This window comes from Carassius auratus, chromosome 2 (genome assembly GCF_003368295.1).
Source record: "Carassius auratus strain Wakin chromosome 2, ASM336829v1, whole genome shotgun sequence".
NCBI classification, from domain to species: domain Eukaryota; kingdom Metazoa; phylum Chordata; class Actinopteri; order Cypriniformes; family Cyprinidae; genus Carassius; species Carassius auratus.
This window is the reverse complement of record NC_039244.1, coordinates 28,110,508-28,138,268: the sequence shown is the minus strand read 5'-3', so window position 1 is coordinate 28,138,268 and position 27,761 is coordinate 28,110,508. Positions and strand designations below refer to the sequence as shown.

Genomic DNA, 27,761 nt, shown 5'->3' with positions numbered 1-27,761 from the left:
CTGGTTCTATCAGACGGTTTGTTTCAGTGAACCGGTTCAATTCTCTAGTTTATGTAATCACACAATGACGTGATGTATACGCAAGAATATCATTAAAGCACACAATAATGCTTTGAAACATGGATGTTTTACTTGTCCAAAACATATAAAGTGAGTAAACTAGTCTTCATCATTTCACCTTTTTACATAAACAGTGAGAAATCATAAAAATGCTATTTTCGCTCCTTCATTCCAGCTCTCGGTTCACACATGCTCATATCAGCGGCTCATCGGTCCGAGACGAACGGTTTCCTCAGAACTGGAGCACTGAATCAGTTCATTCATCACAGGATCGGATTCGCCGCTGTTTCAGCTCATTTCCAGTCGGAGAGACTGTCAGGCGTCTGAAAGTGACTGGTAGATCTGTGCTGCTCGAGCCATGAACTGGTTTATCTAGCTCACCAAAAAGAACTGGTTCAAAATAAATGATTTGTTTGTGAACCGGACATCCCTCCGAACCGTTTGTCTGGGGCTCTGGATTATAAATAATGTTCAGTTTCTTCCACAGACTGATTGTTTCACTTCTTAAGACCTCAATAAATCATCAGGAGTCACAGAGATTCATTCTGTGCTCCTCCAATATGCTTTCTTTTATTTCTCAAAAATGGGCAGCCGAGGAAAACAACACGTACATATTGGATGGCTTGAGGGTGTGTAAATTAATAATAAAAAATTTCATTTCTAGAAAATGTACGTGCCTGTAAACTGAAAGAGTGATTTACGCTTAAAATAAAGCATTAAAAACAAATCTGTGAGGACTTTGGCTTCTCGTTTCTGATCATCAGCTCCGTCTGTAGTTCACTGCTGATGTGCGCTGGGCTGTGGTGTGTAGCGCAGGTACTTCTTCCCAGACGGCAGGTCTTTAGTGTAGACTCCTGCAGGGAAGAGCGTCGAGGCCTCGGTCTCAGGGATGCTGGGAGGAACCATCACACTGTTCCCAGGCTTCAGAGCAGACCAACACACATTACACACAGACAGAAGAATCAACACAGCACTGATCAATCTCCAAACAGACGCTCCTCACCCTCCAGTCCACAGGCGTAGCCACGCGGTTGTGTGCCGTTAACTGTAACGAGTCAATGACACGCAGAATCTCGTCAAAGTTTCGTCCTGTTGTTGCTGGATAGAGAATGGAGAGCTTTAACTTCTTGTCCGGGCCGATCACAAACACCTGAGAGAAGAACACACCATTCAGAGCTCATTCAATGATAGTTTATCAAATTTCATTAAACTTTTACAGAATGAGGTATTTATATATATATATATATATATATATTTAAAGTGTCAATAATATAAAAATATTAAAACAGCTATTCTATTTAAAGTAGTGTTTTGACACTTTAGATGAATAATTGAAAAACTATGTATCCCAGTAAAAGAAATATGAATATTTACATATTTAACTGCTCATATTTTAATTGAATTTTAATTTAATGATTTCACTCGGTAAACCTTTAGGATTTAATGAAGTGACGATGTCTGAATTGTACATCAAATTCATGGAAATGTTAAATAATTACATGAGTTTCACTGAGTATTAAATGTAAAAATAACATGCCACTTATGGCGTCCCATCTTACCCCAAGGGTCTGATTTTATCTTTTTACTTCAAAGTAAAAACTATAATTTTCACTCCACAAATCTAAAAACTGATGTGTCCACAGATCCCTCATTAACAAATAGACACAAAAAACGTAGATATTCATTGCAATACAATGTCATAGATCTCACTGATGAAATTAAATATAGCATAAACATTCATCATGTGCTAAGATGAGATTTAATGCTGTCTAAAAAAATCAAGGTGGGGTGGTTATCTTATCCTGTCTAACCCTCATTAGTTTTATTTTCTTTACATGTTCATGTTCGCTGACACTTGTTGGCAAAAGAAAAGCCCAAAACTCTTTCCAGATTAATTTCCAGCCCAATTCTAAACCTGTATTCATGAACTCTGCACTTACACATCTGGCACTGAGTGGCATCCCGCTCTGGTCCTTCTCCTCCGGGTCCAGCATCCCCAGGGTCTCCACCAGCTCCCGCCGATCATCCGCTATGATGGGAAAGGGAAACTCGCTCCCAGGCTCCATGTTATTGTAAGCCATGATGTCCTGAAATCAGGCGTCGGGACTCATTACCAGTTCACAGTCTCACAGGAGCACACACTTCAGACTGACAGAGGCAAACCTTGCTCCAGCTGTGATGCTCCTCCAGGCGGTCGACGGAGAGCCCTATCAGCTTCACGTTACGCTTGCTGAACTCAGGACTGAGCTGAGCTGCCCTGCCGAGTTCAGTGGTGCAGACGGGAGTGAAGTCTCGCGGATGAGAGAACAGGACACCCCAGCTGATGGAGGAAACATGCTTCATTCATGGAGTAACAATCTCAAACATTTCAGTACTTTAGATGTTTCAGAATCCAACATCTAGTGTGGTAGCCAAGACCACATCAAGACCAAGACCAGCACTCCAGAAATGGGTCTTGAGACCAGTCTTGAGAACTACAACCCTGCCTACAAGCCCATTTACTTCGTTTTTAATGTAAATGTGTATATTGAAATGAAAGCAGATTTTAAAACCATTCCTTACTTCATTACTTTTCTCATGCCAGGAAAAAACATTTAAAAAAAAAACATTGATTGCCAGAGAAGAGCCCCACACACAGACGTGTCAAGGAATTAGCTGAACCACAGACAACGTTGTCTTTTCAGATGAGAGCAAGCTTATATTTCATTTGGAAACCAAGGTCCTAGAGTCTGGAGGAAGGGGGGAGAAGCTCATAGCCCAAGTTGTTTGAAGTCAAGTGTTAGGTTTCCACAGTCGGTGATGATTTGGGGTGAAATGTCATCTGCTGGTGTTGGTCCATTGTGTTTTTTGAAAACCAAAGTCACTGCACCCGTTTACCAAGAAATCTTGGAGCACTTCATGCTTCTGGCTTTGCTACCGTTCGGACGTTCTAGTTTACTGCTCTGTGCTTTGCTTCTTTTTTCTGTACTTTTCTCAGATCTTTCTAAGATTTTTTTACTTCAGCAGATCAGCACAATGCTAACAGATTTTTGGCACAAACGCTAAAATTAAAAACGTTGTGACTGGAATAATACTACAAAAAGAAGACTTTGCCTCCCACTGCCAGCAGTTTACATTCCGGAGACGGGAAAACAACTGCCTACCAAACAGAAGAGAGAGAAAATGTCTCCTGTTGGATCTACTTGTTGCATGAACTGCTGCAAACTTCTACAAAGGATTGTGATTCTTGAAACAAAGTTACTTTCTGGACTTCCAAAACAGACGGAACACTCAGCAGACCGTCGTCATGGACCCGTCAGCAAACAGCCGATGAGTCCCATGAATCTGCTGAATCTCAACAGTTTATACCAAGTGTAGAGGAACAAGCCAAAACTGATCACCACACTAATCGATGGCACAAACAGGGAGCAAGACCCAAACGAACATGAGAGCATGAACATGAGAGATGAGAATCAGATTGTCACGAGTTTCTCGTATTGCTGCCATAGCTTCCTCTACCCCAGATTCGACTATGACAAGGCTTGTGAATACTGGTATTCTACCACCCCCTAAACATCTTGAGAACAGATTTGAAGCATTAATGAATGTGGGTGAGGAATCCCCATATGTATTTAAATATGGATCTGATCAGCCAGCAGCAAACACCGCTACTAACAGGCGCTTAAGGACGAGCAGACAGTGGCTTCCAGCTCAGAGCGCAGCCGAGCCCAGGACTCTGATAGTGGGTGACTCTGTTATCAGAAACATCCGTAGCAGGACTACAACAACATGCTGCCTTCCTCAAGCAACGGTCTCTGATGTGAACAAGGAACTTCAGAACATTCTGATGAAGCACAAGACTGCAAATCGAATCATCATCCATGTGGGGAAGAATGATATTCAGAAAGAGCTGTCAGAACTCCTTAAGAAGGACTTCAGTGAACTCTTTGAAACACTTCGAAGACTCAAAGTTCAGTCGTTCATCAGTGGACCACTCCCAGCAAGGGGAACAAATATGTTTTCACGGTTGCTTGGGCTGAACACATGGCTACAAAGATCTTGTAATATAAAAGGAGTGAATTTCATCGACAACTTCAATCTTTTCTGGGGCCATAGACAATTGTTTAAACCGGATGGCCTCCACCCAAACAAACTTGGTGCCAGAGTGCTTAAGGACAATATCTACTTCTCCCTCCGTCATCCTTCAGCAGAGTGTGTCAATCCATTCAGCACACACACACACACCGGGTCCGAGTCATCATGTGGTTGACATATCTCACAAGGACACTGATAACACCATGCAGACAAAACATGCACTGCTGATAGACACTATCCCTGCTGAGCCCTGCGCACAGAGCTCACAGACTGACTGTGATGTATCAAAACAGCTACAAGATTCAGCACCCAGGGATGACTTTCTGGAAAACAGCCAGGGAAGCCAGGACAACACATCACAGCCACCGGAAACACCAGAGACACAGCCCATCTCACCAGACACATTATCCCTTTCTCCAGCATCTCCACTTCTGTGCTTCTCACAGAAAATGGAGGAATTGGTGTATGCTGGGACTAAACTCTCCCACTCATTCGCTGCTAGCCCGCAGATATCAACTAAAAAACGGCGGGCCCCCCAACCACCAAAGCCTGTGGGCCCTGTTCCTATGAGAGCTCTCCGACCGCTGCCTCAACGCCAGGGCCCAAACCCTCTATCTGCTGAAGGTGAACCAAAAACAACTGATAGCAGCTCTCAGTGATATGTGTCGGGTCCCCGCTATAATAGCAGCAACATTGACAAATGCTTACAGACCAAGCGGGAACCCAGTGTGCCTGTAGCTTTCTCTATTTCAGTTTTATCACGTGATAGAAAGTCTAAGGCCATCTCAAGCCGAAGGGCAAACTCATCTAATCTGCGACCTATTATGCATCAAACTAAGATTGATGTAAAGACACCAAGCACTGCCATCAAGCTAGCACTTTTAAACATTCGCTCACTAAAAAATAAATCATTTCTAATCAATGACTTTATAACCACAAACAATCTGGATTTTATATTTCTAAATGAAACATGGCTTGAAGACAGCTGCAGTGCAACAGTCCTCAATGAAGCAGCCCCTCCTAACTTCACTTACATGAGTGTTTGCAGGACTGTTAGGAGAGGTGGGGGTGTAGCTGCTCTATTTAAAGATGTCTATCAATGCAAGCAAGTGTCATTTGGTCAGTACTTGTCTTTCGAATATCTAGGGATTGTGCTGAAAGGTGCTCCACGCATTCTGTTTATTATTATTTACAGGCCTCCAAAATACTCTCCAGCCTTTGTTGAAGAGGTCACAGAAATGTTATCAATGATTTCCACAGAGTTTGACTGTTTTGCTATTGCAGGGGATTTTAATATTCACATAGATAATGCAGACAACAAAACTACAAAAGAAATGATAACGGTTCTAAACACTTTTGACTTTTCACTATCTGATCACTTGTGTATTTTCTTTGATATACTGATCTCTGCTACCACTGAATCTAGATCTGTCTCTGTCAGAAGGAGATGCATAAACGAGAACACACGTGTACTATTTATGGAGGCTATATCTTTAACACCAAGCATTTCTGCAGACTCTGTTGATATTCTCCTTGATTCCTTCAACTCAAAAGTTAAGAATGTTATTGATGATATTGCTCCAATAATAAGAAAACAAACAGACAGAAATCAGTTTGGAGAAGATCAACAGCAGTTCAGACTATGAAAAGACAATACAGAAAAGCAGAGCGGATGTGGAGGAAGACAAAACTTGAAATCCACTATAGCATCTATAAAGACAGCCTTCATGCTTTTAATGTGAAACTAGCCACAGCTAGACAGAACTTCTCAAACCTTATAAACAGTGACAAACCCCCCAAGTCAGATTCCCAGTGAAATGCTCTCAGACAGCAAATGCAATGAGTTTGCTTCCTTCTTTTCTGAGAAGATCATAAATATCAGGAAGGCGATTAGCATATCCTCTAGAAATGCAGAGGTCAGACAGATTTGGCCAAAATATCAAAAAGATTCTATGTCTATTTTTGAAACAATTGGTAGCTGCTTGGGAGCAGATCTTTTAGAAGTCGTGAATGCCTCACTTCTCTCTGGGACATTTCCAAACTCCCTAACAACTGCAGTTGTACAACCATAGACTTTATAAAAGCATGGACGTAGTGTTTGTAGCGTCACCCACTGGTTTCCAAAGAGCATTTCTGAAGCCAAAAGTGTGTAGAGCGGGCCGTCGCCATCACGTGTCACCGTGCGACTCTCCCAGATAATCAAAAATGGGCAAAAAGGCGGGAGCTGGTTGCTATCCATCTGTCACTCAAGTGGCCGAGCCCTTAATTAAGCAAAACTTTTAGGCTTAATATAATTTAAACAGATGAGTGAAAAAAGGCTCACATGCCTTTACCAACTGAACAACATTAATTAGGAAAACAGTGTGTGTCAATAATGCAAAATGATAGTTAAAGGCAGTTCATCATTGCTTTCTGGAGAAATAAGTTCACACTCAGCATACTGAACAATATAACTGTTATGAGTCATAGTCCTCTAGCAATGCTATAATAAGTCTGTCATAAGTGTGTAATTTTGGCACAAACTATTTTTCATCTCAAGTCGGTGGATAAAGGAAGTGTATGTGTGATACTGGTGTCACAAGCACTAATTTCCACAGTAGAACATGTTAATAAACTGAGACTCTTATGTGTAAGGTTTAAACACTGCCTTCTGTGCTCTCTAATACTACATTAAACAAATGTATTCATGACATGACATTGAACATAACTGTGTAATATGCAATTAGTTGTGTATTTTTTATTGTATAAAACAGGTGGCACTTTCTCCTTGCTTTTCTCTTCTGTTATATCAGTTATTATACTAAACAGTTATGGACAGTAAGCAGAATGAACATTATCTTTGTTACATACAAAGCAGGACAAAATTATCCAAATTAAATTTCTATTTATTCCTATTCTAATATGAGAGTGCATGTAAACACTGAAACTGAAAGGACTGCACATGTGCGTTGATGTAGAGGTCTTCACAGTGCACCTGGGACCCGTACGGGTTCGGGTCTATATTTTAAATGATCAGCTGGGTTCAGTCGGGTCCGATCTATTACCTCGGGTCCCGGGTCTGTTTAACATTGTGTGTAATACCTGTGCGATTGGAGTCATCGGAGAACACCTGGCCATGATCAAACACTGTTTTTTGTAACTTGCAACTTGTAAAATTAGGAAAAGAAAAGTGTGAGGCAAAAAAAAAGCGATCGCTCTCTCTCTCTCTCTCTCTCTCTCTCTCTCTCTCTCTCTCTCTCTCTCTCTCTCTCTCTCTCTCTCTGCCGTTAGAAGCACAGTGCGCAGACTCAGAGTTAATGTAAGTGCATGGGGGGCGTGGTTGGACACCGAATATGTAAGACGTGTCTCCATTTCGCTCCGCGAGTTTGTGTTTATTTTAACTCTTTAATACAGTTTCTTTTCACTAATTAGGCTGGTGCAAAATTGTGACGATTACTTTGTCAGTTTTGGTGTGTTTTGGGGGAATTTCAACCGACAATGGCAGCTGCACGTGGAAACTCGGCTCGCACAGGCCGTGCTAATAAAGCTTCTCCCTCGACTGAGCCTGCATCTCCGCCGAAGTTAGTCACGGACCCCGAGTGTGCGCCCAATTTGGATCATCTCCGGGCTATGTTAGATCAGTTGAAAGGGGATATTTGCGGCAAAATAGACTCGCTGTCATGCGAGCTTCGAGCGGACATTTCTTCGGTAAGAGAGGAGCTTAGGCACGCAATTGAACCGATGCAACAAAAACTCAGCTCCCATGATCAAGTTATTACGGAGTTGCAGCGCGCGTGCACTGACCACAGTGACCTGCTAACTTCACTGGATTCAACAGTTTCCACGCTAAAAGCCGAGGTTAAACAGCTGACCGATAAGTGTGAAGACCTGGAGGGTAGAGCGAGGAGGAACAACATACGGCTGGTAGGTGTGCCGGAGGGGGCCGAAGGTGGGCGCCCTACTGAATTTATTGCCCAGCTGCTGATGGACTCCCTCGGCCTGGAGGAGTTGCCCCTGCTCGATCGGGCGCATCGCACTCTCCGATCCAAGCCCAGTGATGGTAAACCACCCCGACCCTTTGTGATTCGTGTGCACTTTTTTCACGTGAGGAATGACATTTTACGCCGGGCCAGCGAGGCCCCTTTTCTCCACCAAGGTAAAAGACTGTTTCTCTTTCCTGACTATACTTCGTCAGTTGCGAAGAAACGTGCTGCATTCACGGACGTAAAACGTTTGTTACATTCGTGTCCTGGAGTGAAGTTTGGATTGATGTTTCCTGCGATTTTGAAGATCACTCTTCCCGGTGGAGCTACACACAACTTTGAGGACCCAGCCACTGCAATGGACTTTGTCAAGGTGAACTTAAAGTCTGGTGTCTCTTCTGGAGCTACAATTTGAAAGCGGCTGGCAGTCTGTTTGGTAAACGGAGTTAATTTAACCCGTTTTCTGTTGGTAAACTGCACTGCTTTAGGTTTGTGACACTTGGACTTGAGTCACTTTTCATATTTTGATACTGTGTTTGTTTATATATTTTTTTTATGCTTTATTACAACTCGCATGTGCGCTACTGGTTTGTGCTGTTAAAGGAGCGTGCTAGGATGTTTTTGTTAGTTTGTAGGATTTGCTCGCGTCTTGTTTGGGAAGACGCTTCAGCTCGTGGGGTGGTGGGTGGGGGTGTGGGGAGTTCTCTTTTTTTCTCTCGCTGTGTGTTTTGTATTTTGGTTAGTCAGGTCGCCCATGTTTTAATTTATTTCTGTGACTGTTACATTCATACATTCCATGCTGCAGTGTATACTAACACTTGACTAGCATGCAGCAGTCTAGGATGCCACGACATTCAGGGACAGGACTCAAATTTGTTAGCTGGAACTGTAATGGTTTAAATCAGCCTATTAAACGTAGCAAAGTTCTTCACCATCTTCAACAATTAGGTGCCCATATTGTTTTCCTTCAAGAGACTCACTTAAAATCTTCCAGCCATATCAGATTAAAGGGGAGGTGGGTCAGTCAAGTATTTCATTCTAGTTTTAATTTTAAATCTAGGGGTGTTGCAATTTTGATTCATAAATCGGTTCCTTTTGTGTGCTCTAATGTAATAGCTGACCCCAATGGGAGGTTTGTGTTTGTTACGGGACAGCTATATAGTAATTCTGTGATTCTGGCCAATGTGTATGGTCCAAACTGGGACGACGACAATTTTTTCCATCAATTGTTCGCCAAATTACCTGACATGTCCACACATCTACTTATTATGGGGGGTGACTTCAACTGTTGGCTTAATCCTGTATTAGATCGTTCTTCTACTAGACCAGGTGTGCCCTCGAGGTCTTCTAAGACCATTTTATCCTTTATGGATGAGTTCTCAGTCTCTGATCCATGGCGCTTTCTTAATCCGTCTGGTAAAATGTATTCTTTTTTTTCTCATGTACATCACTCCTTTTCTCGTATTGATTATTTTCTCCTGGACAACCGTTTTCTCCATTCTGTTCAGTCTTGCTCTTATGATACTATTCTATTATCAGATCATGCTCCGACCACACTGGAGTTATTCATACAGGAACGTGAACTTATACGCCCCCCGTGGCGTCTCAATACGCGCTTGCTATCTAATGAGGATTTTGTTAAGTTTGTTTCTAATCAAATTGACTTTTTTCTTACTACCAACAGAACTCCAGGTATCTCAGACTCCCTTCTTTGGGAGACTTTGAAGGCATACATTAGAGGTGAAATTATTTCATACAGCAGCTATGAGAACAAACAACGGAAAAAAAAATTAAAGGATTTGAGGTTACGAATCTCCCAGCTTGATAATATCTATGCTTCCTCCCCATCCCCTAACATATATAAGGATCGTCTCTCTCTTCAGGCTGAGTTTGATGTTCTTTCTACTAAAGAGATTGAGGAGCTCTTATTTAAGGCTAAATATTGTTATTATGAATCTGGGGATAAGGCGACCAAACTTTTGGCCCATCAGCTTCGACAGGCTTCCTCCTCTCAGCAGATTCCACAAATTCATACTCCTTCTGGTGTAACAACTGATCCTAAAAAAATTAATGATCAGTTTAAACTGTTTTACTCCTCTTTATATAATTCTGAGGTTGGGTCTGATATGTCAGCCCTGAAGAGTTTTTTTGACTCACTGGAGTTGGTTATGGTAGATGCTGATATTGCTGAGCAGTTAGAGGGTCCGATCACCATAGATGAACTTAAAAGGGCTACATTTTCTATGCAGTCTGGAAAATGTCCAGGTCCGGACGGTTTTCCGACCGAGTTTTACAAGACCTTTTTTGATAAATTAGCACCAGTTTTGTTAGAAATGTTCAATGAATCTTTTACTCTTTCTAAATTACCTCGCACTCTTAATCAGGCCTCCATATCGTTACTTTTAAAAAAGAATAAGGACCCTCTTTCCTGTTCAAGTTACCGTCCAATTAGTCTTTTACCTGTAGATGTAAAACTTCTGTCTAAATTATTTGCTCTGCGACTGGAATCAGTTTTGCCTTTGATAATCTCTGCTGATCAGACAGGTTTTGTCCAGAACAGACATGGGTTCTTTAATCTCAGACGACTTCTCAATGTTGTTTATAATCCTTCCACCTCAATGGGGCCGGAAGCCGTAATTTCATTAGACGCGGAGAAGGCTTTTGATAGAGTGGAGTGGAACTATCTTTTTTACGCTTTGGAGAAATTTGGTTTTGGCCAGGAGTTCATTTCTTGGATTAAGTTGCTCTATTCATCCCCTGTGGCTTCTGTCAGAACTAATGACACCCATTCAGATTATTTCCCTTTGCACCGCTCCACTCGTCAGGGCTGTCCTCTAAGTCCTCTTTTATTTGCTGTTGCTATTGAACCTCTGGCTATTGCGCTTCGTTCAGAGCCACGCATCACTGGAATAACAAGATATGGTCTTGAACAGAAGGTCTCCCTCTATGCAGATGACTTATTACTATATGTTTCCAATCTCTCTGTCTCCGTTCCAGCTGCTCTTGACATTCTTAGGTCATTTGGTCAGATTTCAGGCTATAAACTAAATTTGGACAAGAGTGAGCTGTTTCCTTTAAATCAAGATGCCCAAAATGCGGCTCAGGGTTTCCCATTCAAAATTGTCCCATTTGGTTTTAAATACCTTGGTATCCAGATTAGAGACCGATTTGAAGATTTGTTTCATTATAATTTTGCCCCTTTGTTAGATCAGATACGGATGGACTTTCAGCGGTGGTCATTGTTGCCTCTTTCCCTTATGGCCAGGGTCAATTCGGTTAAGATGAATATCCTCCCAAAATTGTCCTATCTCTTCCAGTGCATACCCATCTTTCTTCCTCAGTCTTTTTTTCAAAAATTAGACAAGTTAATCACTGAGTTTATATGGAACAGGAAGGTCCCTCGTTTGCGAAAGGAGCTGTTGCAGAGACCTAAGACCCTTGGGGGCTTGGCCCTTCCCAACTTGAGGTTTTATTACTGGGCTTCCATCCTTAGAGTAATTCAGCTTTGGATTTCTCTGGAGGGGGCACCAGTTCCTCCTACATGGTTGAGTATGGAGATGTTTTCTGTTAAACCTGCTTCGTTGACTGCCCTCATTCACGCTCCTCTTGGCTTTTCTCCCTCCCCTTTTTGCAACAATATTTTAGTTAAATCCATTATTAAAATTTGGAAGCAATTTCGACGCCATTTTGGTTTACAGACCTTCTCTTTCCTAGCACCTTTATCAGCTAACCCTGTTTTTCATCCTTCCTTAATTGATGGGGCTTTTTCTTTGTGGTCTGATTATGGCATCAAGGCATTTAGGGACTTGTATATTGCTGGTACATTTGCATCCTTCCAGCAACTCTCAGAGAAATTCCATTTGCCTAAACAGCATTTTTTTAGATATCTTCAAGTTCGTAGTTTCATTCGCAATCTTAGCCCCAATTTCCCAAATCTCCCAGTGGCCTCTCTAATCGACTCCTTTTTAACCCCATTGCCTACCCTTAAGGGTGCGATTTCCCGTTTATACAATCTCATCTATTCTTTGCAGCTTACCCCGCAGCATAAAATTAAAACCCAATGGGAGGAGGATCTAGGAGAGGGAATCTCGGAGGAGCTGTGGGTTGCCATTTTGCATCGGGTTCACTCCTCATCTATTTGTGCTAGACATGGTTTGATCCAGTGCAAGATTCTACATCGTACCCATTTCACTCGAGTGAGGCTTTCCAAAATCTATAACAATGTCGATCCCACGTGCATTAGATGTCATCAGGCTCCAGCTACCCATGTCCATATGTTTTGGTCTTGTCCTTCACTATTTAATTTTTGGACGCAGATATTTGACTCTATTTCTGTTTGTACGGGGGTTCAATTTGATCCAACAGCATGTACGGCTTTGTTTGGAGTTTTACCTCCTACTTTGCAACTTCCTAAATATAAAGCTGATTTTGTAGCCTTTGTCTCCCTTTTGGCTAGACGTTTGATTTTATTAAGGTGGAAGTCTCCTGCACCGCCTTCTCATTTGTCTTGGATCAGGGACATTCTTCAGTTTGTGAAGTTGGAGAAAGTTAGGTGCTCGATACATGGTTCTCTTGCAAAGTTTAATAAAACTTGGGGTCCATTTTTTGCACATGTTGAGGGATTGACTTTTACGGCTATTCCAGAGTAGTCACCCTGATTGTCTATTAATTGTGAGTTTCTTCTTGTGTGAATTTGTAGAATGCTGTGATGTTTTTATTAATCTATGTGTAAGTGAACATATTGGACTTTTATTTAGTGGGTTGTGACCATTTTGTGTTTTTGGTTTGTTCTGTTTATTTTATTTTATTTTATTTTTTTTTATTTATTTGTTTTTTTTATTATTATTATATATTTTTTTTTTTACAAGAAAATTATACCATTTAAACTATTACTATTATTCCTTATCTTTTATTTATTTTTATTTTATTTTATTTTATTTTTTCTTGTCAGTTGTACTTGACACTGTCTTGACACCCGATTTGTTACCTCTTGATTCTGTTATGTCACTTGAAAATCAATAAACAAATGTTTAAAAAAAAAAAAAGGTAAGTGCATGCACGGTAATATTGCGTGCAGGCTTGACACACTTATATTTAATATATTTCAAATCAGCAGCACAATCTGACTGGATCGAAGTTACAAGATATAAACAAAAGAAAGGTGAAAGTGTATAGCTTTACATTTCAAGGCAAAGGAGATCGTTTCCTATCAGTTTTGCTGAATGGGTTAATCTCTGAAATTAGGAAAGGACTGTAACAGGAAAAAGGGTCTAGGCTTCCCTACTAACACCAGTCTGACTGAAGAAGAATTGCTGATAACTGTAGGAGATGTGGCACGAGCAGGAAATCAAGCAGAGGCAGAGCCACAACAGTCACAGAGAAATTATTAATGCAACACACTTGTTTTTGCCCTCATTTTTCATCAGCTGAATTCAAAGATCTAAGACTTTTTCTATGTATACAAAAGGCCTATTTCTCTCAAATATTGTTCACAAATCTGTCTAAATCTGTGTTAGTGAGCACTTCTCTTTTGCTGAGATAATCCCTCCATCTCACAGGTGTGGCATATCAAGAGACTGATTAGACAGCAGGATTATTACACAGGTGTGCCTCAGGCTGGACACAATAAAAGACCACTCTAGAATGTGTATGGGGGGGGGGTCTGAAAACCAGTCAGTATCTAGTGTGCTACACGCAGTAACACATCTCCTTCACACACAGCTGATCAGGATGTTGATTTTGGCCAGTGGATAAGCTCCCCTCCTCTCTCAGCGAGTGATATCTGTGAGCTGGATCTAGAGAGGTTTACCAACATGATGACTAACGGACCACAGAGATGAGACACGGGTCAAGTGTCTGTCTGCTGAAGAGATTTTGGCAGTGACTTTGAGTATTTTGAGGCCAAGTTAATAGATTTTCTGAATGTCAGGCTGGAACAGATGAATATGAACACTGTTAAACAAACAGAAAATCCTCTAAACCACAGATCATTGAGTTTCTCAGGGTTGAATGACGGCCTGTCCTGGTAACTAAAGAGCCATCACTCAGTGCATCATTACGGTGAAGCCTCTTCATCACTACAAGACATTCAACGAAAGAGTCTGCAGGACTGAAATCACTGAACACACACGTCTGTGCTGCTCATACACTCTGTAGGACTGTTAGGAAGTACCAAAAAATGACCAAACAAGGTCAGAAAAGTCAGGTTTTATTATTCTTGCAAGGATGTTTAGTCCACAGCATAAGGTCTACCTGAACCACACATGCACACACACACACACACACACGCACACACACACACAACATGTATTTAGCTGACTCTGGTCTTTATGTGTGTCAACCTCTGTCAGCATTTTCATGTACCCGAAGTGGTAAAATTGGTGTCACTGACCTACAAACACAACCACAATTCAGACAAAGACAGGTTTGGACACAAAGCAACTCTGCATGTAGTTCATTGTGAGGAAATTATAAGAGAGACTCGCTTATAGCCATGCCACCCAACTTAAATCTTAAATCCAAGTCATTCATTTCAGTTCATTACCAGTTAATAATAACAAGAACACAGAGGAGGATAGAAAGTAGAGGAATACTGTGAGAGTGACTTCAGGAAGTGGGCATTGAGAATAAAACTGCTGTATCTATGATGAACAACACATATAACACACAACACACTCTCACATCACAAGACACATGCTCTCATCACTTACGAATCTCCCAGATAATCATGTAGTTTCATTCTGCCAAACGTGGAATCGGCTTCGAAGTTGGGAAAGATGTCTCCTAACAGCATCCCCGGCATCCTGCAGCATCTGTCTGTCTCTCGGTCTCTGTGGTGCATGCTGGGAAGTGTGGTTTGGTGTGTGGGAGGGTGTGAGAGAGTAAGCGAATTCTTCTCTACACGTATGACTCAAAGAACGTGAAAAAGCAAGTGGTTGTGGTCTTCTATAACTGATAATCAAAAGAGCTTTGCGTAGCTGCGTAGCCAAATTCCAGTTTGATTCAAGTCCGTCATTGGAGGATGTGTGTACTTTGGAAAAACAATTTACATAAAATTTTCATGAAAAATGTCACCTGCTCTTCAAGCACAATGTTGTTGAGTAACGGCATCACACTTGTTTGTGATCAGTATCAATGGCATGTGACATAACCTGCTTGCTCTGAATATTCAATCCATTCTCTCACTGACAGTCATTCTTCTGATGGTGAAGGCTGAGCGATGGACGACATCGTACGCAGTCAGGAGCTCAGAGACTCAGGCAGCAGCAACACTTTCATTCTTTTCATTTTCATGTTGAAAAGAGCTAAAGCAATGCAACCTTGAAATATTGTACTAGGTTTGTGCTTTTAGCTGTGCAGGACGTTTAAAGTCATGAAATGAAACAAATGGGGAACACTTAATCAGAATGAGCCTTTGTGTAACATACTGCCCTGAACTCTTGCTGTTTTAGCTTAGTGTTCACACTAGTAAGATGATGCACTTGGCAGATCTATTTTTTAAATAGTCTACTTTATCATTAAAATCCCTTTTCACATTCATCTTACGCTGGTTTAATTATTATATGATTGCCATTTTTTTGTAAAAACTGTCAAATTTCTTAGTCTAGTGGTAATATTTTTAAGTTTTGTATAATTTGTGATGATAAACCGTAATAGACATTCCCAGAAATCCCTGTGTGATTATATTAATATAGTGTTTTGTGTTAGACTTTCTGTTGTTTAAGTCGTTTACTGCTTTATCGTAGTGTTGTGTGTTAATCTGATGGTGTTTTGTATCAACTGTACATGTTTAAGGACAGATCACTTATAAACTTATATTGAACTCTCTTCAAGTGTATCAGCTGTATTACAAAGCAGATTTTGGAATTTCAAGTAGTTTGGTATATTAAAATAATATCATTTTAAATATTTGTAGATTGTAAAATAGTCTCCGTATGGTAACCCTCGTTCCCTGATGGAGGGAACAGAGACGTGTGCTGTATGAAGACATATGGGGAATCATTCTTTGGAGCCCAATCATCTCTGAGAATATCAGAAAAGGCCAGTGAAATGCGAATGGAATTGTTGTGCAAATTTTGCATGTGAAGCCACCCTTGTGCGTACGGGGAATTAAACGGTTGTGGCGTGTACATCACACTTCAGCCTTGTTCTGAGGAGCCGAGGAAGTGTTGCTATTCCATCCATCAGGGAACAAGGTTTACCATTCGTAACTGAGATGTTCCCTTTCTGTTGTTTACTATGACATGTGTCGTATGACAATAAAGGCTGATGATGTCACTTCCAAGGAGGCGTGCCCAGGGCCTGTGGTACACGCCCCCATCCCTTGATCAATCAATCACCTTTATTTATATAGTGCTTTAAACAAAATACATTGCGTCAAAGCACTGAACAACATTCATTAGGAAAACAGTGTGTCAATAATGCAAAATGACAGTTAAAGGCAGTTCATCATTGAATTCAGTGATGTCATCTCTGTTCAGTTTAAATAGTGTCTGTGCATTTATTTGCAATCAATCAATGATATCGCTTGACTCCACCTCCATGTCAAAACAGTGCCAGAAAGTGTGTAACACATATGACCGATGCCGATGAGCTGAAGGCCACTGTCAAAGAAACTTGGGCTTCCAGACGACCTCAGCAGAGCCACAAACTGATCACCTCCATGCCACGCCGAACTGAGGCAGTAATTAAAGCAGAAGGAGCCTCTATCAAGTATTGAGGACATGTACAGTAAATAAACATACTTTCCAGAAGAATGGTCTTATGAAGTCTTCTAATTTGTTGAGAAACAAATCAATTGGTGGTTTTTTGTTAAATGTAAGCCAAAATCATCACAATTAAAAGTAAAACTTTAACAATAACAATAAAACAATAAAACTTAAACTACTTCAGTCTCTGTGCACTGAATTATTTAATACAGTTTTTACAGGACCGTCAGGCACAATAACTTTCTGATTCTGATTTAATTTATATTTAACAATTCTTTATTTTTGTTTGCAAAACTAATTTTTTTCCCAATACTTTAATTTTCGTTTGCAAAACTTTTTTTTTTCTTTTGCAATACTTAAATTCTTTTGCAAGTATATATGGCCCTGTTTTGACTCCATACTATTACTGTATCAATGCAGAATTTTCCACGTCCACACAGCGATGCAGAGATACAATGATTGATTTCAACACCTCTAGTTTAGACAAACTCATTGATATCATTCTCTCATATATCGAAACAGACCAGTACTGCAAACCTGTAAGCACATTATCTTCTTTAAATATTATGCTTTGTAATGGAAAAACAAACTTCTTGCAAAACATTTCTTTACATTAGACTCATCATTCAAAACCAACAGCTTTTGTGTTTCATTTGGGAACACTGTGTTTTAAGTCATATGATGCGATTTCAAGTTTTCTTTTCTCTTAGGAGTGTTACAAGCTCTTGGTGCATGAAGAAGATCTGTAAAGTTTCAAAGACTAAAGTCTCAAATCCATAGAGATATTCTTTATCAAAGTTAAGACTCTGCCACGCCCCCTAAAACACTTCGTTTAAACACGCCCCACATCTCTACATCACTGTGTGGAAATATTTGAGTAATGTTGCCCAAATGTTCATGCAAAGAAAGAAGGCGTGGTTTCCGTAACACAGTTAGTGTAGAAGCAGTCATGTCAGGGAAATGTGTGTGTCTCTAGGAGAAAGAAAAATAACTTTATTTATCTTCTGAAAGAGTTTTCATTGATCATGGTTACTGCTGTTTGCATCCCACCACAAGCAGACACCAGTCTGGCTTTGTCTGAGCTTCACGATGCGCTCAGCAGCAACATCAACAAACAGCCCAGCTCCACAGCCGAGCGGCAACCTCACTCTCTCTCTCATGAAGCCAATAAGGAAGTGACAAAAACTGCAATTCATCGACTGGCCGCTTGAGGCTGGCTGCAAAAGGGAGTCAGTCCCATAGACTCCCCATGTTAATCTGCCCAACTTTACAGCCTGGTTAAAAAAATTATTTTGGTCTATATTGCTAATTTTGCCCTTCATGACAACTGTGAGGGGGGTGAATCCGTTTAAATTATATTAAGACTTAAAGTTCTGCATAATTAAGGGTGTGGCCACTTGAGTGACAGGTGGATTGCTGCTGCTGACAATGCCGTCGTGCTAGGTGGGCGTGGCTTCAGCAATCAGCTCCCGCCTTTTTGCCCATTTTCGATTATCCAGGAGAGTCGCGTGGTGACGCGCTGCCAAGATGGCGGCGGCCCTATCTGCACACTTTGCACTTCAAAACCCCTATTGAGGAGTCTATGGGTGACGTTACTGACACTACCTCCATATTTTTTTGCAGTCTATGGCCATAGCATAAGATGGCCACCTGCCCAGCGCCACTGCCCAGGATGACCCTCCAGAGTCGAGTCAGGTTCCCGTTGACCTTCCGAAGTCAAGTCAGGTCACCGTTGACACTCCGGAGTCAGGGCAAGTCACTGGTGATCTAAATGGGCAAGGGCAAGTCACCAATGATCTTCATGAGCAGAGTCAAGTCATCATTGATCTTCCTAAATCCAGTCTAAACACCACAGAATTACCAGAACCTCTCCACGTCTCTGCTGAACTACTAGAGCCTCTTCCCGTTTCGGCTGAACTACCAGAGCCTCTCCTCGTCTCGGCTGAACTACTAGAGCCTCTTCCCGTTTCGGCTGAACTACCAGAACCTCTCCACGTCTCTGCTGAACTACTAGAGCCTCTTCCCGTTTCGGCTGAACTACCAGAACCTCTCCTCGTCTCGGCTGAACTACCAGAACCTCTCCACGTCTCTGCTGAACTACTAGAGCCTCTTCCCGTTTCGGCTGAACTACCAGAACCTCTCCTCGTCTCTGTGGTACTTCCCGAGCCTCGTCACGTCTCCTACTTGCCTATCCAGACTTGCTCTCCTGTGTCATCGATCCCACTGTGGTGGTCCTCGGTGCTGCCCGGGAGGTGGGCTTCTGTCTCGACCGCAAGGCTCCAATTCCGCCTTGCTCCTCTCTGGATTCCTGCCCTGTCGGTTTGGCCCTGGGCCACTGAATGTTATGTTAATTCCTGGACATGTGCTTTGTTGTTGTTTTGTCTTTGATTTTTACTCGTCTTCTCTCTGTTTCCCTATATGGACCTGGCCCCTAGTCCCTCCCCCTGATCCTCTGCTGGTCCACCTCCCTTCTGGGTTCCTTGTTTTTGTTTTTTGCACTTCTTGTCCCTGTTTCTCCATTTTACCTGGCCCTCCGTCCCTCCCCCTGGTCCTCCACCGCTCCACCTCCCTCCAGGTCTCTGTGTTCCTTGGTCTCTTCCTGTTTTGAAGTGGAGCATCTGGTAGCTGCTCTGTGGAGGAGGGGATAATGTCACGCTGTCTGGTCTCACTTCCGCATAGGCACCTCACCGTAGGCACTACAATTCCACAAAGCATTGTCCCTTCATCACAGTAATTGCACTCCTGTTAATTGCACTCAGGTGTCTTCACTTGACTTGATAGTCATTACCCTGCATATATTAACTGGTCTTTTTCTGTTTGTCTTCATGGAGTCCTTTCATTCCATCACCCAGTTTCCTCGTCTTCCTAGTTTCCTCATCTTTCGAGTTTCCTGTTCCAGTTCCTATTCCTGTTCCTGTACCTATCCCTATTGTTTGATTTCTGGTTTTGACCCAATTGTTGGATTCTGATTTTGGATTACCCTTTAAACCACACTGCGTTTGGATCTCTTGTCTCCTGTGTTTTCCTGGGTTCCGATTGTAGCACTCCATCCCAGATAATTTGGATCCTCTTCAGTTTGCTTATCGCCCAAACAGATCCACTGATGATGCCATCTCTCACATCCTGCACTCTTCTCTCACGCAGCAATAACAGGAACTATGTAAGGCTGCTATCCCCTACTGGGGAAGTCGTGGCCTAATGGTTAGAGGGTTGGACTCCCAATCGAAGGGTTGTGAGTTCGAGTCTCGAGGCTGGCAGGAATTTGTGCAGTTTGTGCAGTTTGTGCAATGTACAGTTCTCTCTCCACCCTCAATACCACGACTTAGGTGCCCTTGAGCAAGGCATCGAACCCCCAACTGCTCCCCGGGCGCCGCAGCATAAATGGCTGCCCACTGCTCCGGGTGTGTGCTCACAGTGTGTGTGTGTGTGTGTTCACTGCTCTGTGTGTGTGCATTTCGGATGGGTTAAATGCAGAGCACAAATTCTGAGTATGGGTCACCATACTTGGCTGAATATCACTTCACTTCTATTTATTGACCATAGCTCAGCTTTTAATACTATAGTCCCCTTAAAACTAGCTTCTATACTCATAGACCTCGGCCTGAATTCTTCACTCTGCGACTGGATTCTTGATTTCCCCACCGGCAGACCTCAAGTGGTGAAACTAGGCCAGTACACCTCCAGCTCCATCACCCTGAACTTAGGAGCCCCACAGGGCTGTGTCCTGAGTCCCCTGCTCTTCTCTCTCTACACACATGACCGCATGTCTTCGCACAGCTCCACATCTATAATCAAATTTGCTGATGATACTGTGGTAATGGGCCTCATTCACAACAATAATGAGACCGCATACTTGGATGAGGTAGAGAAATTAACATCATCCTGCCAGGACAACTGTCTCTCTCTGAATGTGAGCAAAACTAAGGAACTGATCGTGGACTTCAGGAAGAGACAGCAGCAGTCCTATACTCCTCTTATGATCAGCGGGACCCCTGTGGAGAGGGTAAGCAGCTTCAAGAACCTTGGTGTAAACATCTCTGGGGACCTGACTTCTACATTTTGAGGTGTTTTGATTATCATTCTGAATCCAATTCATAGTCTTTTTCAGCATTTTGTTCAAAATGTTCTTTATTTTTTATGAACCACATTAAAGTGTGTAAAAAAAATATTGCATGAGGCTAGAATATAGGATAATAAAATGTCTACTTTTATGAAATAGTCTTTTTTTATGACTTTGAATAAATAAATACATGTGTTTTTCACTCATTTCTGCCTGTTTAGTCCACCTAGTCACTATTAATGTTACGAGTCTAGGCTTATAATACATTATATTTTTGCTACAAGCATAAAGTAAAGATCTGGAGGAATTTTGTAAAGAAAAATGCTTTATTACCACTGAATTAAGACACAATGTTGAAACAATACTGAACATCTGCTGAACTCAAGAATATCTGTCCTCTGAGACAAAAAGAGCAGCTGTGTACAATGTTTTGCTCTCATTTATTGAAATTTCATAATGTACAATCCAAGCACAATACAGTGGTCTTAGTTAAAGTTATAAATAAATAATATGAATATACTTTAATTAACATGTGGCCAATGTACACAGTTTGTACACAGTATTTCACATTTTCATCAATGCTGTAGTTGACAGGTTTCCAGCACTCTCTCATCTCTTCATGTTCTCACTGCTCTTCTTCTCAATTCACCACCACACACAAACTCTGACTGATATAATGAATTTGTTAAGGATGTGCATGGAGAAATAATACTCCAAATACGTCTGATGAATGCTACTGCACACTGTTAACGTAATATAGAAAGAGCTGTTCAAGAAAATGACTTTGCAAAAGAAAATTTGAGTTTCTCTGTTGACTCCTGCTCACTTTGGTAACTTCTGGACGCAGTTTGTCCTGTGCGACAGGAGAGCGCTGGAGGTGATGAAGCTACGTCCACACGGCCGGCAGCGGTGCGGTTTCTCTCCGGTGTGAACTCTCTCATGTATCTTCAGGTTACCTGACTGACTGAAACTCTTGTCGCAGTGCAAGCACTTGTAGGGTTTCTCTCCTGTATGGATTTTCTGGTGTTCCTTCAGATATTTGGCTCTGGAGAAGCTGTTCCCACACACCGAGCACACATGAGCTTTCTCTCCGGTGTGGATCTTCTGGTGCTCCTTCAGGTAACCCAGCTGTGAAAACATCTTTCCACAGAAGGAGCACAGGAAGAGCTTCTGGTGGATTTTCTGGTGTATCTTCAGGTGCTTTGCTGAGATGAAGCTCTTTGCGCAGCGATCGCAGCCGAAGGGTCGTTCTCCAGAGTGTGAGTGCTGGTGGTTTCTGAGGATCGTAGCCTGTGTGAAGCTCTTTCCACACTCGTGACACGTGAACGGTCTCTCTCCAGAGTGAATCCTCATGTGGTTCTTGAAGTGTCCCTTGCGGATGAAGCTCTTGTCACACAGGAGGCAGGTGAAGGGCTTCTCTCCGGTGTGGATCCGGATGTGGTTCTCCAGGCTCTCCTTGCGTGTGAAGCTCTTGGAGCAGTGCGGGCAGCTGAAGGGCTTCTCTCCGCTGTGGGTCTGTAAGTGTCTCTTCAGGTCTGCGTTCTTGAAGAAGCTGCTGCCGCACTGCAGACAGCTGAAGTTTCTCTCTCCGCTGTGGATTCTGATGTGGCTGTTGAGGTTGACTTTGAGTGTGAAACACTTCCCGCACTGAGAGCAGCTGAACGGAGATTTCTTAGCTCCTGTTCTCTTCTGGGAGAAGTCATCTTCAGTCTGTGATTGTTCTCCCGTTATGATCTTCTGATGATCTTCATTCACTTCTTCACTTTCCACCTTCACTTTCAGCAGATCTAGAACCAATTCAGACAATGACGTCAAATAAGAACGAAATTAACCACCATTTCACGCCAGAAATCAAGAGGTCCAGATGAAGACATGATGCTGTTCAATGCATTTCAGAGGTGTTTTCCTCAGCTCATAACTTACATCTTACAGTAATATTTGTACATGTACATGATCTCTGTTTTTTCTAATATCACGTGCATGAACATCAGACAGAGCACATTAGAATAGTAGAGCTATACTTATGACTAAAATATATATTATAATATAAATATAAATTATACAAATATTTTACATTCAGAAGTGCAAGCACAGATCTCTTCTCCATTTACACCAGCACTAAACTGTGATACGAAGAGTGTGTTGAAGCAGTCATTTTTGTTTAAGGAGTAATTAAACCCTAAACCAACTTTTTTAGTTAATGATCTGTAAGAATGGTGCTTTATTAGTGCTGTTCATTAATTCGAGTCACTTTTTTGACATTTGAGTTTTAATTCTACAATATATGGTGTAAAAATGTCGGAGTGCTGCCCTCTTCAGGTTGAACGGTGGCTACTGCAGTTGATTTCAGGATGGTACATATGTGTAGTGTTCAGGCGGCAAGGAACTCGACCGGAAGTTGAAGTCGGGTGGGGGCTGCCATCTTTTAGCAGAACTTCACTTGCGTTAGCATCCCATTGACTCCCATTCATTTTGGCGTCACTTTGACAGTGAATAACTTTACATCTGAGGCGTTTAAAGACTCCGTTTGTCCATTATTTATTTCTAAAGATACACGACAATGTATAAAGGTCTCCATTACCTTCTATGTTACATTATGGCCCCGTATAAACAGTTTTTGTAAAAAATAGGCTAACGATTGCATCATAACCACTCGGCTCTCTGTCGCATTACCGTACAGACAGGAGGAGAAGCTCGCAGGCAATTAACTTAATATGGCGTACTGGCGTTACATTTTAAAATACTATACAAAATAATTAATCAGAATACTTACTCCTGCTCACTCACGCCAAAGAACTCCCCGCTCAAGCTCGCCGTCTCTGCAAGATTAACGATGGCAGTTTGCACGCACAGCTACTAGAAGATTTACATCTGGCAGACAGGTTCCTGACGTCGTCAAGCTTCGTTTGAGTCTGCGCGTCAGAAACGGAAGTGCTAAAAATGGGCTTCACTTGTCTCAATTGAGTTCCAATGGGGTCGCTGTGTCCATTTCTTTTACTGTCTATGGTAGTGTTGCTGGTTGCGACAGCACTGCTGGACTGAATAGTTTTCCAGCAGACTTTAAAATTAGGCGCCAGTGGTTGCATGCACTTGGCCTGGAAGACCGTGAGTTCCCGCCTAGAGCTGGAGTGTGCAAACTGCATTTTACATGGGATTGCTTCTCCAACGCAATGGAGGTGGAAATGGGCTTCTCCACACAACGTGCGCTGAAAAGCGACGTGGTGCGGGAGTTAAGACCGCAGTTTGAGCCAGCAGCTCGAGTTGATATGGCTCAGGCCACAGAAACCTCGACTTCCTCCACTTCAGGTGAAGGTAGGTGAGAAAAGTCCTCTACTTCAAATGAACGCTCTGTTGCAAAGCTACTAGCATCATTACAGTCATTCTACATTTTAGCGTCTCTGACAGCTGCTGTCAATCAATCCGTCACTGCGGGTCTCAGGTTCACGCCCACCCGCTCAGCCCCGCCCTCGGTTCATCCCCTCTATCTTCTCTGTGCTCTGCCCACTTTTCAGCATTTTTCAAATATAAAAATAAATATTTTATTTATTGTTTCCCCTGCTGTCCTTAAACATTCTGAACCATGACTTCAAACCCAAGGTACACACAGAACCAGTTTTTGTGTGCCGTAACTTCCCATCCGAGAACCTGGGGAAATAAACTGATTTATTATTTATCGGCTCATATGATTTTGCCCCCACACACATCAGTCATTAATGAAGAATCAATAATCACCACCAACCTCTCTGTTCCTCAGTTTCTTCCTCTTTCTCTCGTTGTGTTTCTGCATTACTCACTTCTTCACTCTCCTCTTTAATAAACTCCATCTTTACAGAAACTTCCTTTTCTACACCTGCAAACTGTTGGAGCAGATACACAGAAGAAAGACACTGAACTGAATGCTGAATTCATCATATCATCACTCAGGAATATTAAATATGTGTATGATGTGAGAGGATTTCCAGTTAACCTGCTGTGTGAATGTTCAAATAAAGCCACACCAGATCTGAAACACTTCCAGACGACTGAAGAGATTCCGTCTCACCTCTCTCTGTTCTTACTCTATTATGACATTCAGTAATATTTATTGATATTGTAAGAACTTTTTCTGCATAATGTATTATTTTTCTTTTTCAAATCTTGTCGAGATTTATTCATTGTTGTTGTTGATAATGATTCATACTGTAAATGTTACATTTTCTATAAAAAAAATCCAAAACATTAACTATCACTTTTCTCTGGGGTTTACTGCTGTCACTGTTACACTCTTGTCTGTGGAATTAATAACTGTGATCAGATCAAAATAGGAATTTCTGTAGGGATTTTATTATTTTACTAGTGTTGTTTGCAATGCACTGAAAATGCACGTGTCTATGGAATTTATTCATGCTGAAAAACCGCATGCAATGTGTTTCTCATGTTCTGTCTATTGATTCGCTGTTTTCAGTGGCGACATAAACAGATATTTCAGTGGAGAATGCGTCGGTCTAGTGCTCACTGCTGTTCCTGGCACGTATTTCCGCTACTATAATCGTTTACAGACTGTTAACTACAGGTAAACAGTAATTCGGTTACCGTCACGACGCTGCTCCTCCGCTCACGGGAACGCGCCCGTTCATTCAATGGCAGCTGCTCCGCTGGCGCGACACCCGGAAGTATACGATCACAGGCGCAATCCAGGCGGCAAGGAAGTCGACCGGAAGTTGAAGTCGGGTGGGGGCTGCCATCTTGTAGCAGAACTTCACTTGCGTTAGCATTCCCATTGACTCCCATTCATTTTGGCGTCACTTTGACAGTGGATAACTTTACATCTGAGGCGTTTAAAGACTCCGTTTGTCTATTATTTATTTCTAAAGATACACGACAATGTATAAAGGGCTCCATTACCTTCTATGTTACATTATGGCCCCGTACAAACAGTTTTTGTAAAAATAGGCTAACGATTGCATCATAACCACTCGACTCTCTGTCGCATTACCGTACAGACAGGAGGAGAAGCTCGCAGGCAATTAACTTAATATGGCGTACTGGCGTTACATTTTAAAATACTATACAAAATAATTAATCAGAATACTTACTCCTGCTCACTCACGCCAAAGAACTCCCCGCTCAAGCTCGCCGTCTCTGCAAGATTAACGATGACAGTTTGCACGCACAGCTACTAGAAGATTTACATCTGTCAGACAGGTTGCTGACGTCGTCAAGCTTCGTTTGAGTCTGCGCGTCAGAAACGGAAGTGCTAAAAAACGCTAAAAATGGGCTTCACTTGTCTCAATTGAGTTCCAATGGGGTCGCTGTGTCCATTTCTTTTACTGTCTATGGCGCAATCACAGGTTGTTTGCAATAGGCAAAAAATCTCCAGTTTTACACGTCCATTTAAACCACTTGGACTTGTCCCTAGAATGAAATGGTATGTTTTTACCTTATTTGGGAGAGTCATGAATAATAATGTTAAGCTCTGCTCTGATTGGCTGTTTCACAGTGCCGCTCAATCAGCAGGAAAGAAACAAAGGGAAAGTAAATATTTCAATACAGTTTCTCAGAGTTATATAATTGGGTTATTAAACTGCAGCTTTTAATATGCGGGCATGGCATATGTGAATGTACAATCTTTTTTTTCTTTCACGTTGCAGATGTCCGATCGCAGGTGCTCTTTATAAATTAGAGCTCAAGAATTTACCATAGATTTGACAAAATCAGATGCTTGTCAGTGATGCTCAGGATCTGTAAATCATTCACCATCATCCTCAGTCATCTCTCCTTACTCTGTTTATGTGATAAGTGAAATCTTATGCACTATAATGTAACAGGCTACCGCTAGCCAGCAGCTAAACGTGTCCCTTTATGGGCTCGTGCTATTTAATTAGAACGCAAGTTAACTGTTTTTCATTCAAAGTTTTTAAAATACTTTTTTTTCTTCACTTTCTTCTTCAGCTTCACTCAGTTCTTCACTTTCCTTATTCATCAAATTTGAAAAGAATCAAAATTAAATGGTTAAAAATGTTTGTCATATTTTACATTCTTTAAATGGTAACAATCACGTTTAATGTTATATTAGGTTACAAAAATGATTTTAATCATTGAGCATCGCGTTAGTTCAGTCAGGCCACGTTAGTCACTCTTGCATTAGCCGACAGTCAGCTGTTCCTGACGTGTATCAATCCAGTTTTGACACCTATCACCTGCGATCTATTTAAATTCCCATTCTTCAGTGTCTCTTCCATCGCATTGCTGCTTGCAATTAACTCCCTCCTCCAACCCCAACTCCACCACACTTTGTTTACAACTCATGTAATTGTGAATTGTGATTATGTATGCTTATAATGGTTCTGTGGTTCTTATAATTCTTATAATGGTTCTTATAATGGTTCCAAAAGAGATACATTTTTCAATCAAAATAAGAACAAGAATAAGCCACTGAATAGAAAAATTAAATAGCAATATTTGTTTCCTTAGGTTTCGCTAAATAAATGAGACTCAGTTACCCTCAGAGAGGATATTCTGTGGGTCACAGAGACATCTGCTGGTCATGAGGAGAGAAGCACTAATCAATCTCGGACTCTCACATCGACGGGATATTATTTCAACACCATGCCAGCAGATACAGATCTACAGTAATTAATGCTGTTTCATTCACAGTTCACTCGTCTTTGCGCGGTGCAGTAGGATGTAAAGTCTGTTTTCTTAGATTAAAGCTGATTTACAGGTACAAGGACTGTAATTAAGCAGTGACAGTCCTTCAGTCTATGAATAAGTCGGATGTTGTTCTTCTAGTGGCTTCGTTGTCGTGTGGATTTAAGCTCTGAGCAGTGAACAGTTCTGACAGGAGGAATCGCTCATTAATATTCAGCATGTAACGGGACGTTCATCCTGTAGTTCTGACCGATTGGCTGAAAGACA

At 41.7% G+C, this 27,761-nt stretch overlaps 2 protein-coding genes across 3 annotated transcripts; both read right to left on the bottom strand.

Moving 5' to 3' along the window:
* Window positions 1–273: 273 nt before the first annotated feature.
* LOC113039314 (peroxiredoxin-6-like) lies at window positions 274–14,925 on the bottom strand. Its single transcript, XM_026197148.1, has 5 exons — window positions 14,807–14,925; window positions 2,224–2,380; window positions 2,001–2,147; window positions 1,064–1,210; window positions 274–981 (listed from the first exon to the last, which is right to left on the bottom strand). Exons 1-5 carry the CDS (start codon window positions 14,896–14,898, stop codon window positions 838–840), a joined length of 687 nt encoding a protein of 228 aa, XP_026052933.1. The 5' UTR covers window positions 14,899–14,925; the 3' UTR covers window positions 274–837.
* A 6,274-nt stretch (window positions 14,926–21,199) lies between these two features.
* LOC113039194 (gastrula zinc finger protein XlCGF8.2DB-like) lies at window positions 21,200–25,543 on the bottom strand. Of its 2 annotated transcripts, XM_026197086.1 has the most exons (4): window positions 25,437–25,479; window positions 24,832–24,923; window positions 24,604–24,721; window positions 21,200–22,651 (listed from the first exon to the last, which is right to left on the bottom strand). In XM_026197086.1, exons 3-4 carry the CDS (start codon window positions 24,686–24,688, stop codon window positions 21,687–21,689), a joined length of 1,050 nt encoding a protein of 349 aa, XP_026052871.1. In that variant the 5' UTR covers window positions 24,689–24,721; window positions 24,832–24,923; window positions 25,437–25,479; the 3' UTR covers window positions 21,200–21,686. The 2 variants fall into 2 exon arrangements, with proteins under 2 accessions (XP_026052871.1, XP_026052877.1); XM_026197092.1 differs by lacking the exon at window positions 24,832–24,923 and having other exon boundaries at window positions 25,437–25,543.
* Between the last annotated feature and the right edge of the window lie 2,218 nt (window positions 25,544–27,761).

Bases quoted from the DNA above. Each gene is read 5' to 3' on its own strand.
- LOC113039194 (XM_026197092.1), bottom strand. From the start codon at position 24,688: ATGGAGTTTATTAAAGAGGAGAGTGAAGAAGTGAGTAATGCAGAAACA. The intron at 22,652-24,603 runs GTTGGTGGTGAT...AATTGGTTCTAG, and splicing joins AGAAACTGAGGAACAGAGAG to ATCTGCTGAAAGTGAAGGTG.
- LOC113039314 (XM_026197148.1), bottom strand. From the start codon at position 14,898: ATGCCGGGGATGCTGTTAGGAGACATCTTTCCCAACTTCGAAGCCGAT. The intron at 2,148-2,223 runs GTTTGCCTCTGT...GCCTGATTTCAG, and splicing joins AGCATCACAGCTGGAGCAAG to GACATCATGGCTTACAATAA. The intron at 1,211-2,000 runs GTAAGTGCAGAG...TTCTTCTCTCAG, and splicing joins TGCCACTCAGTGCCAGATGT to GTGTTTGTGATCGGCCCGGA.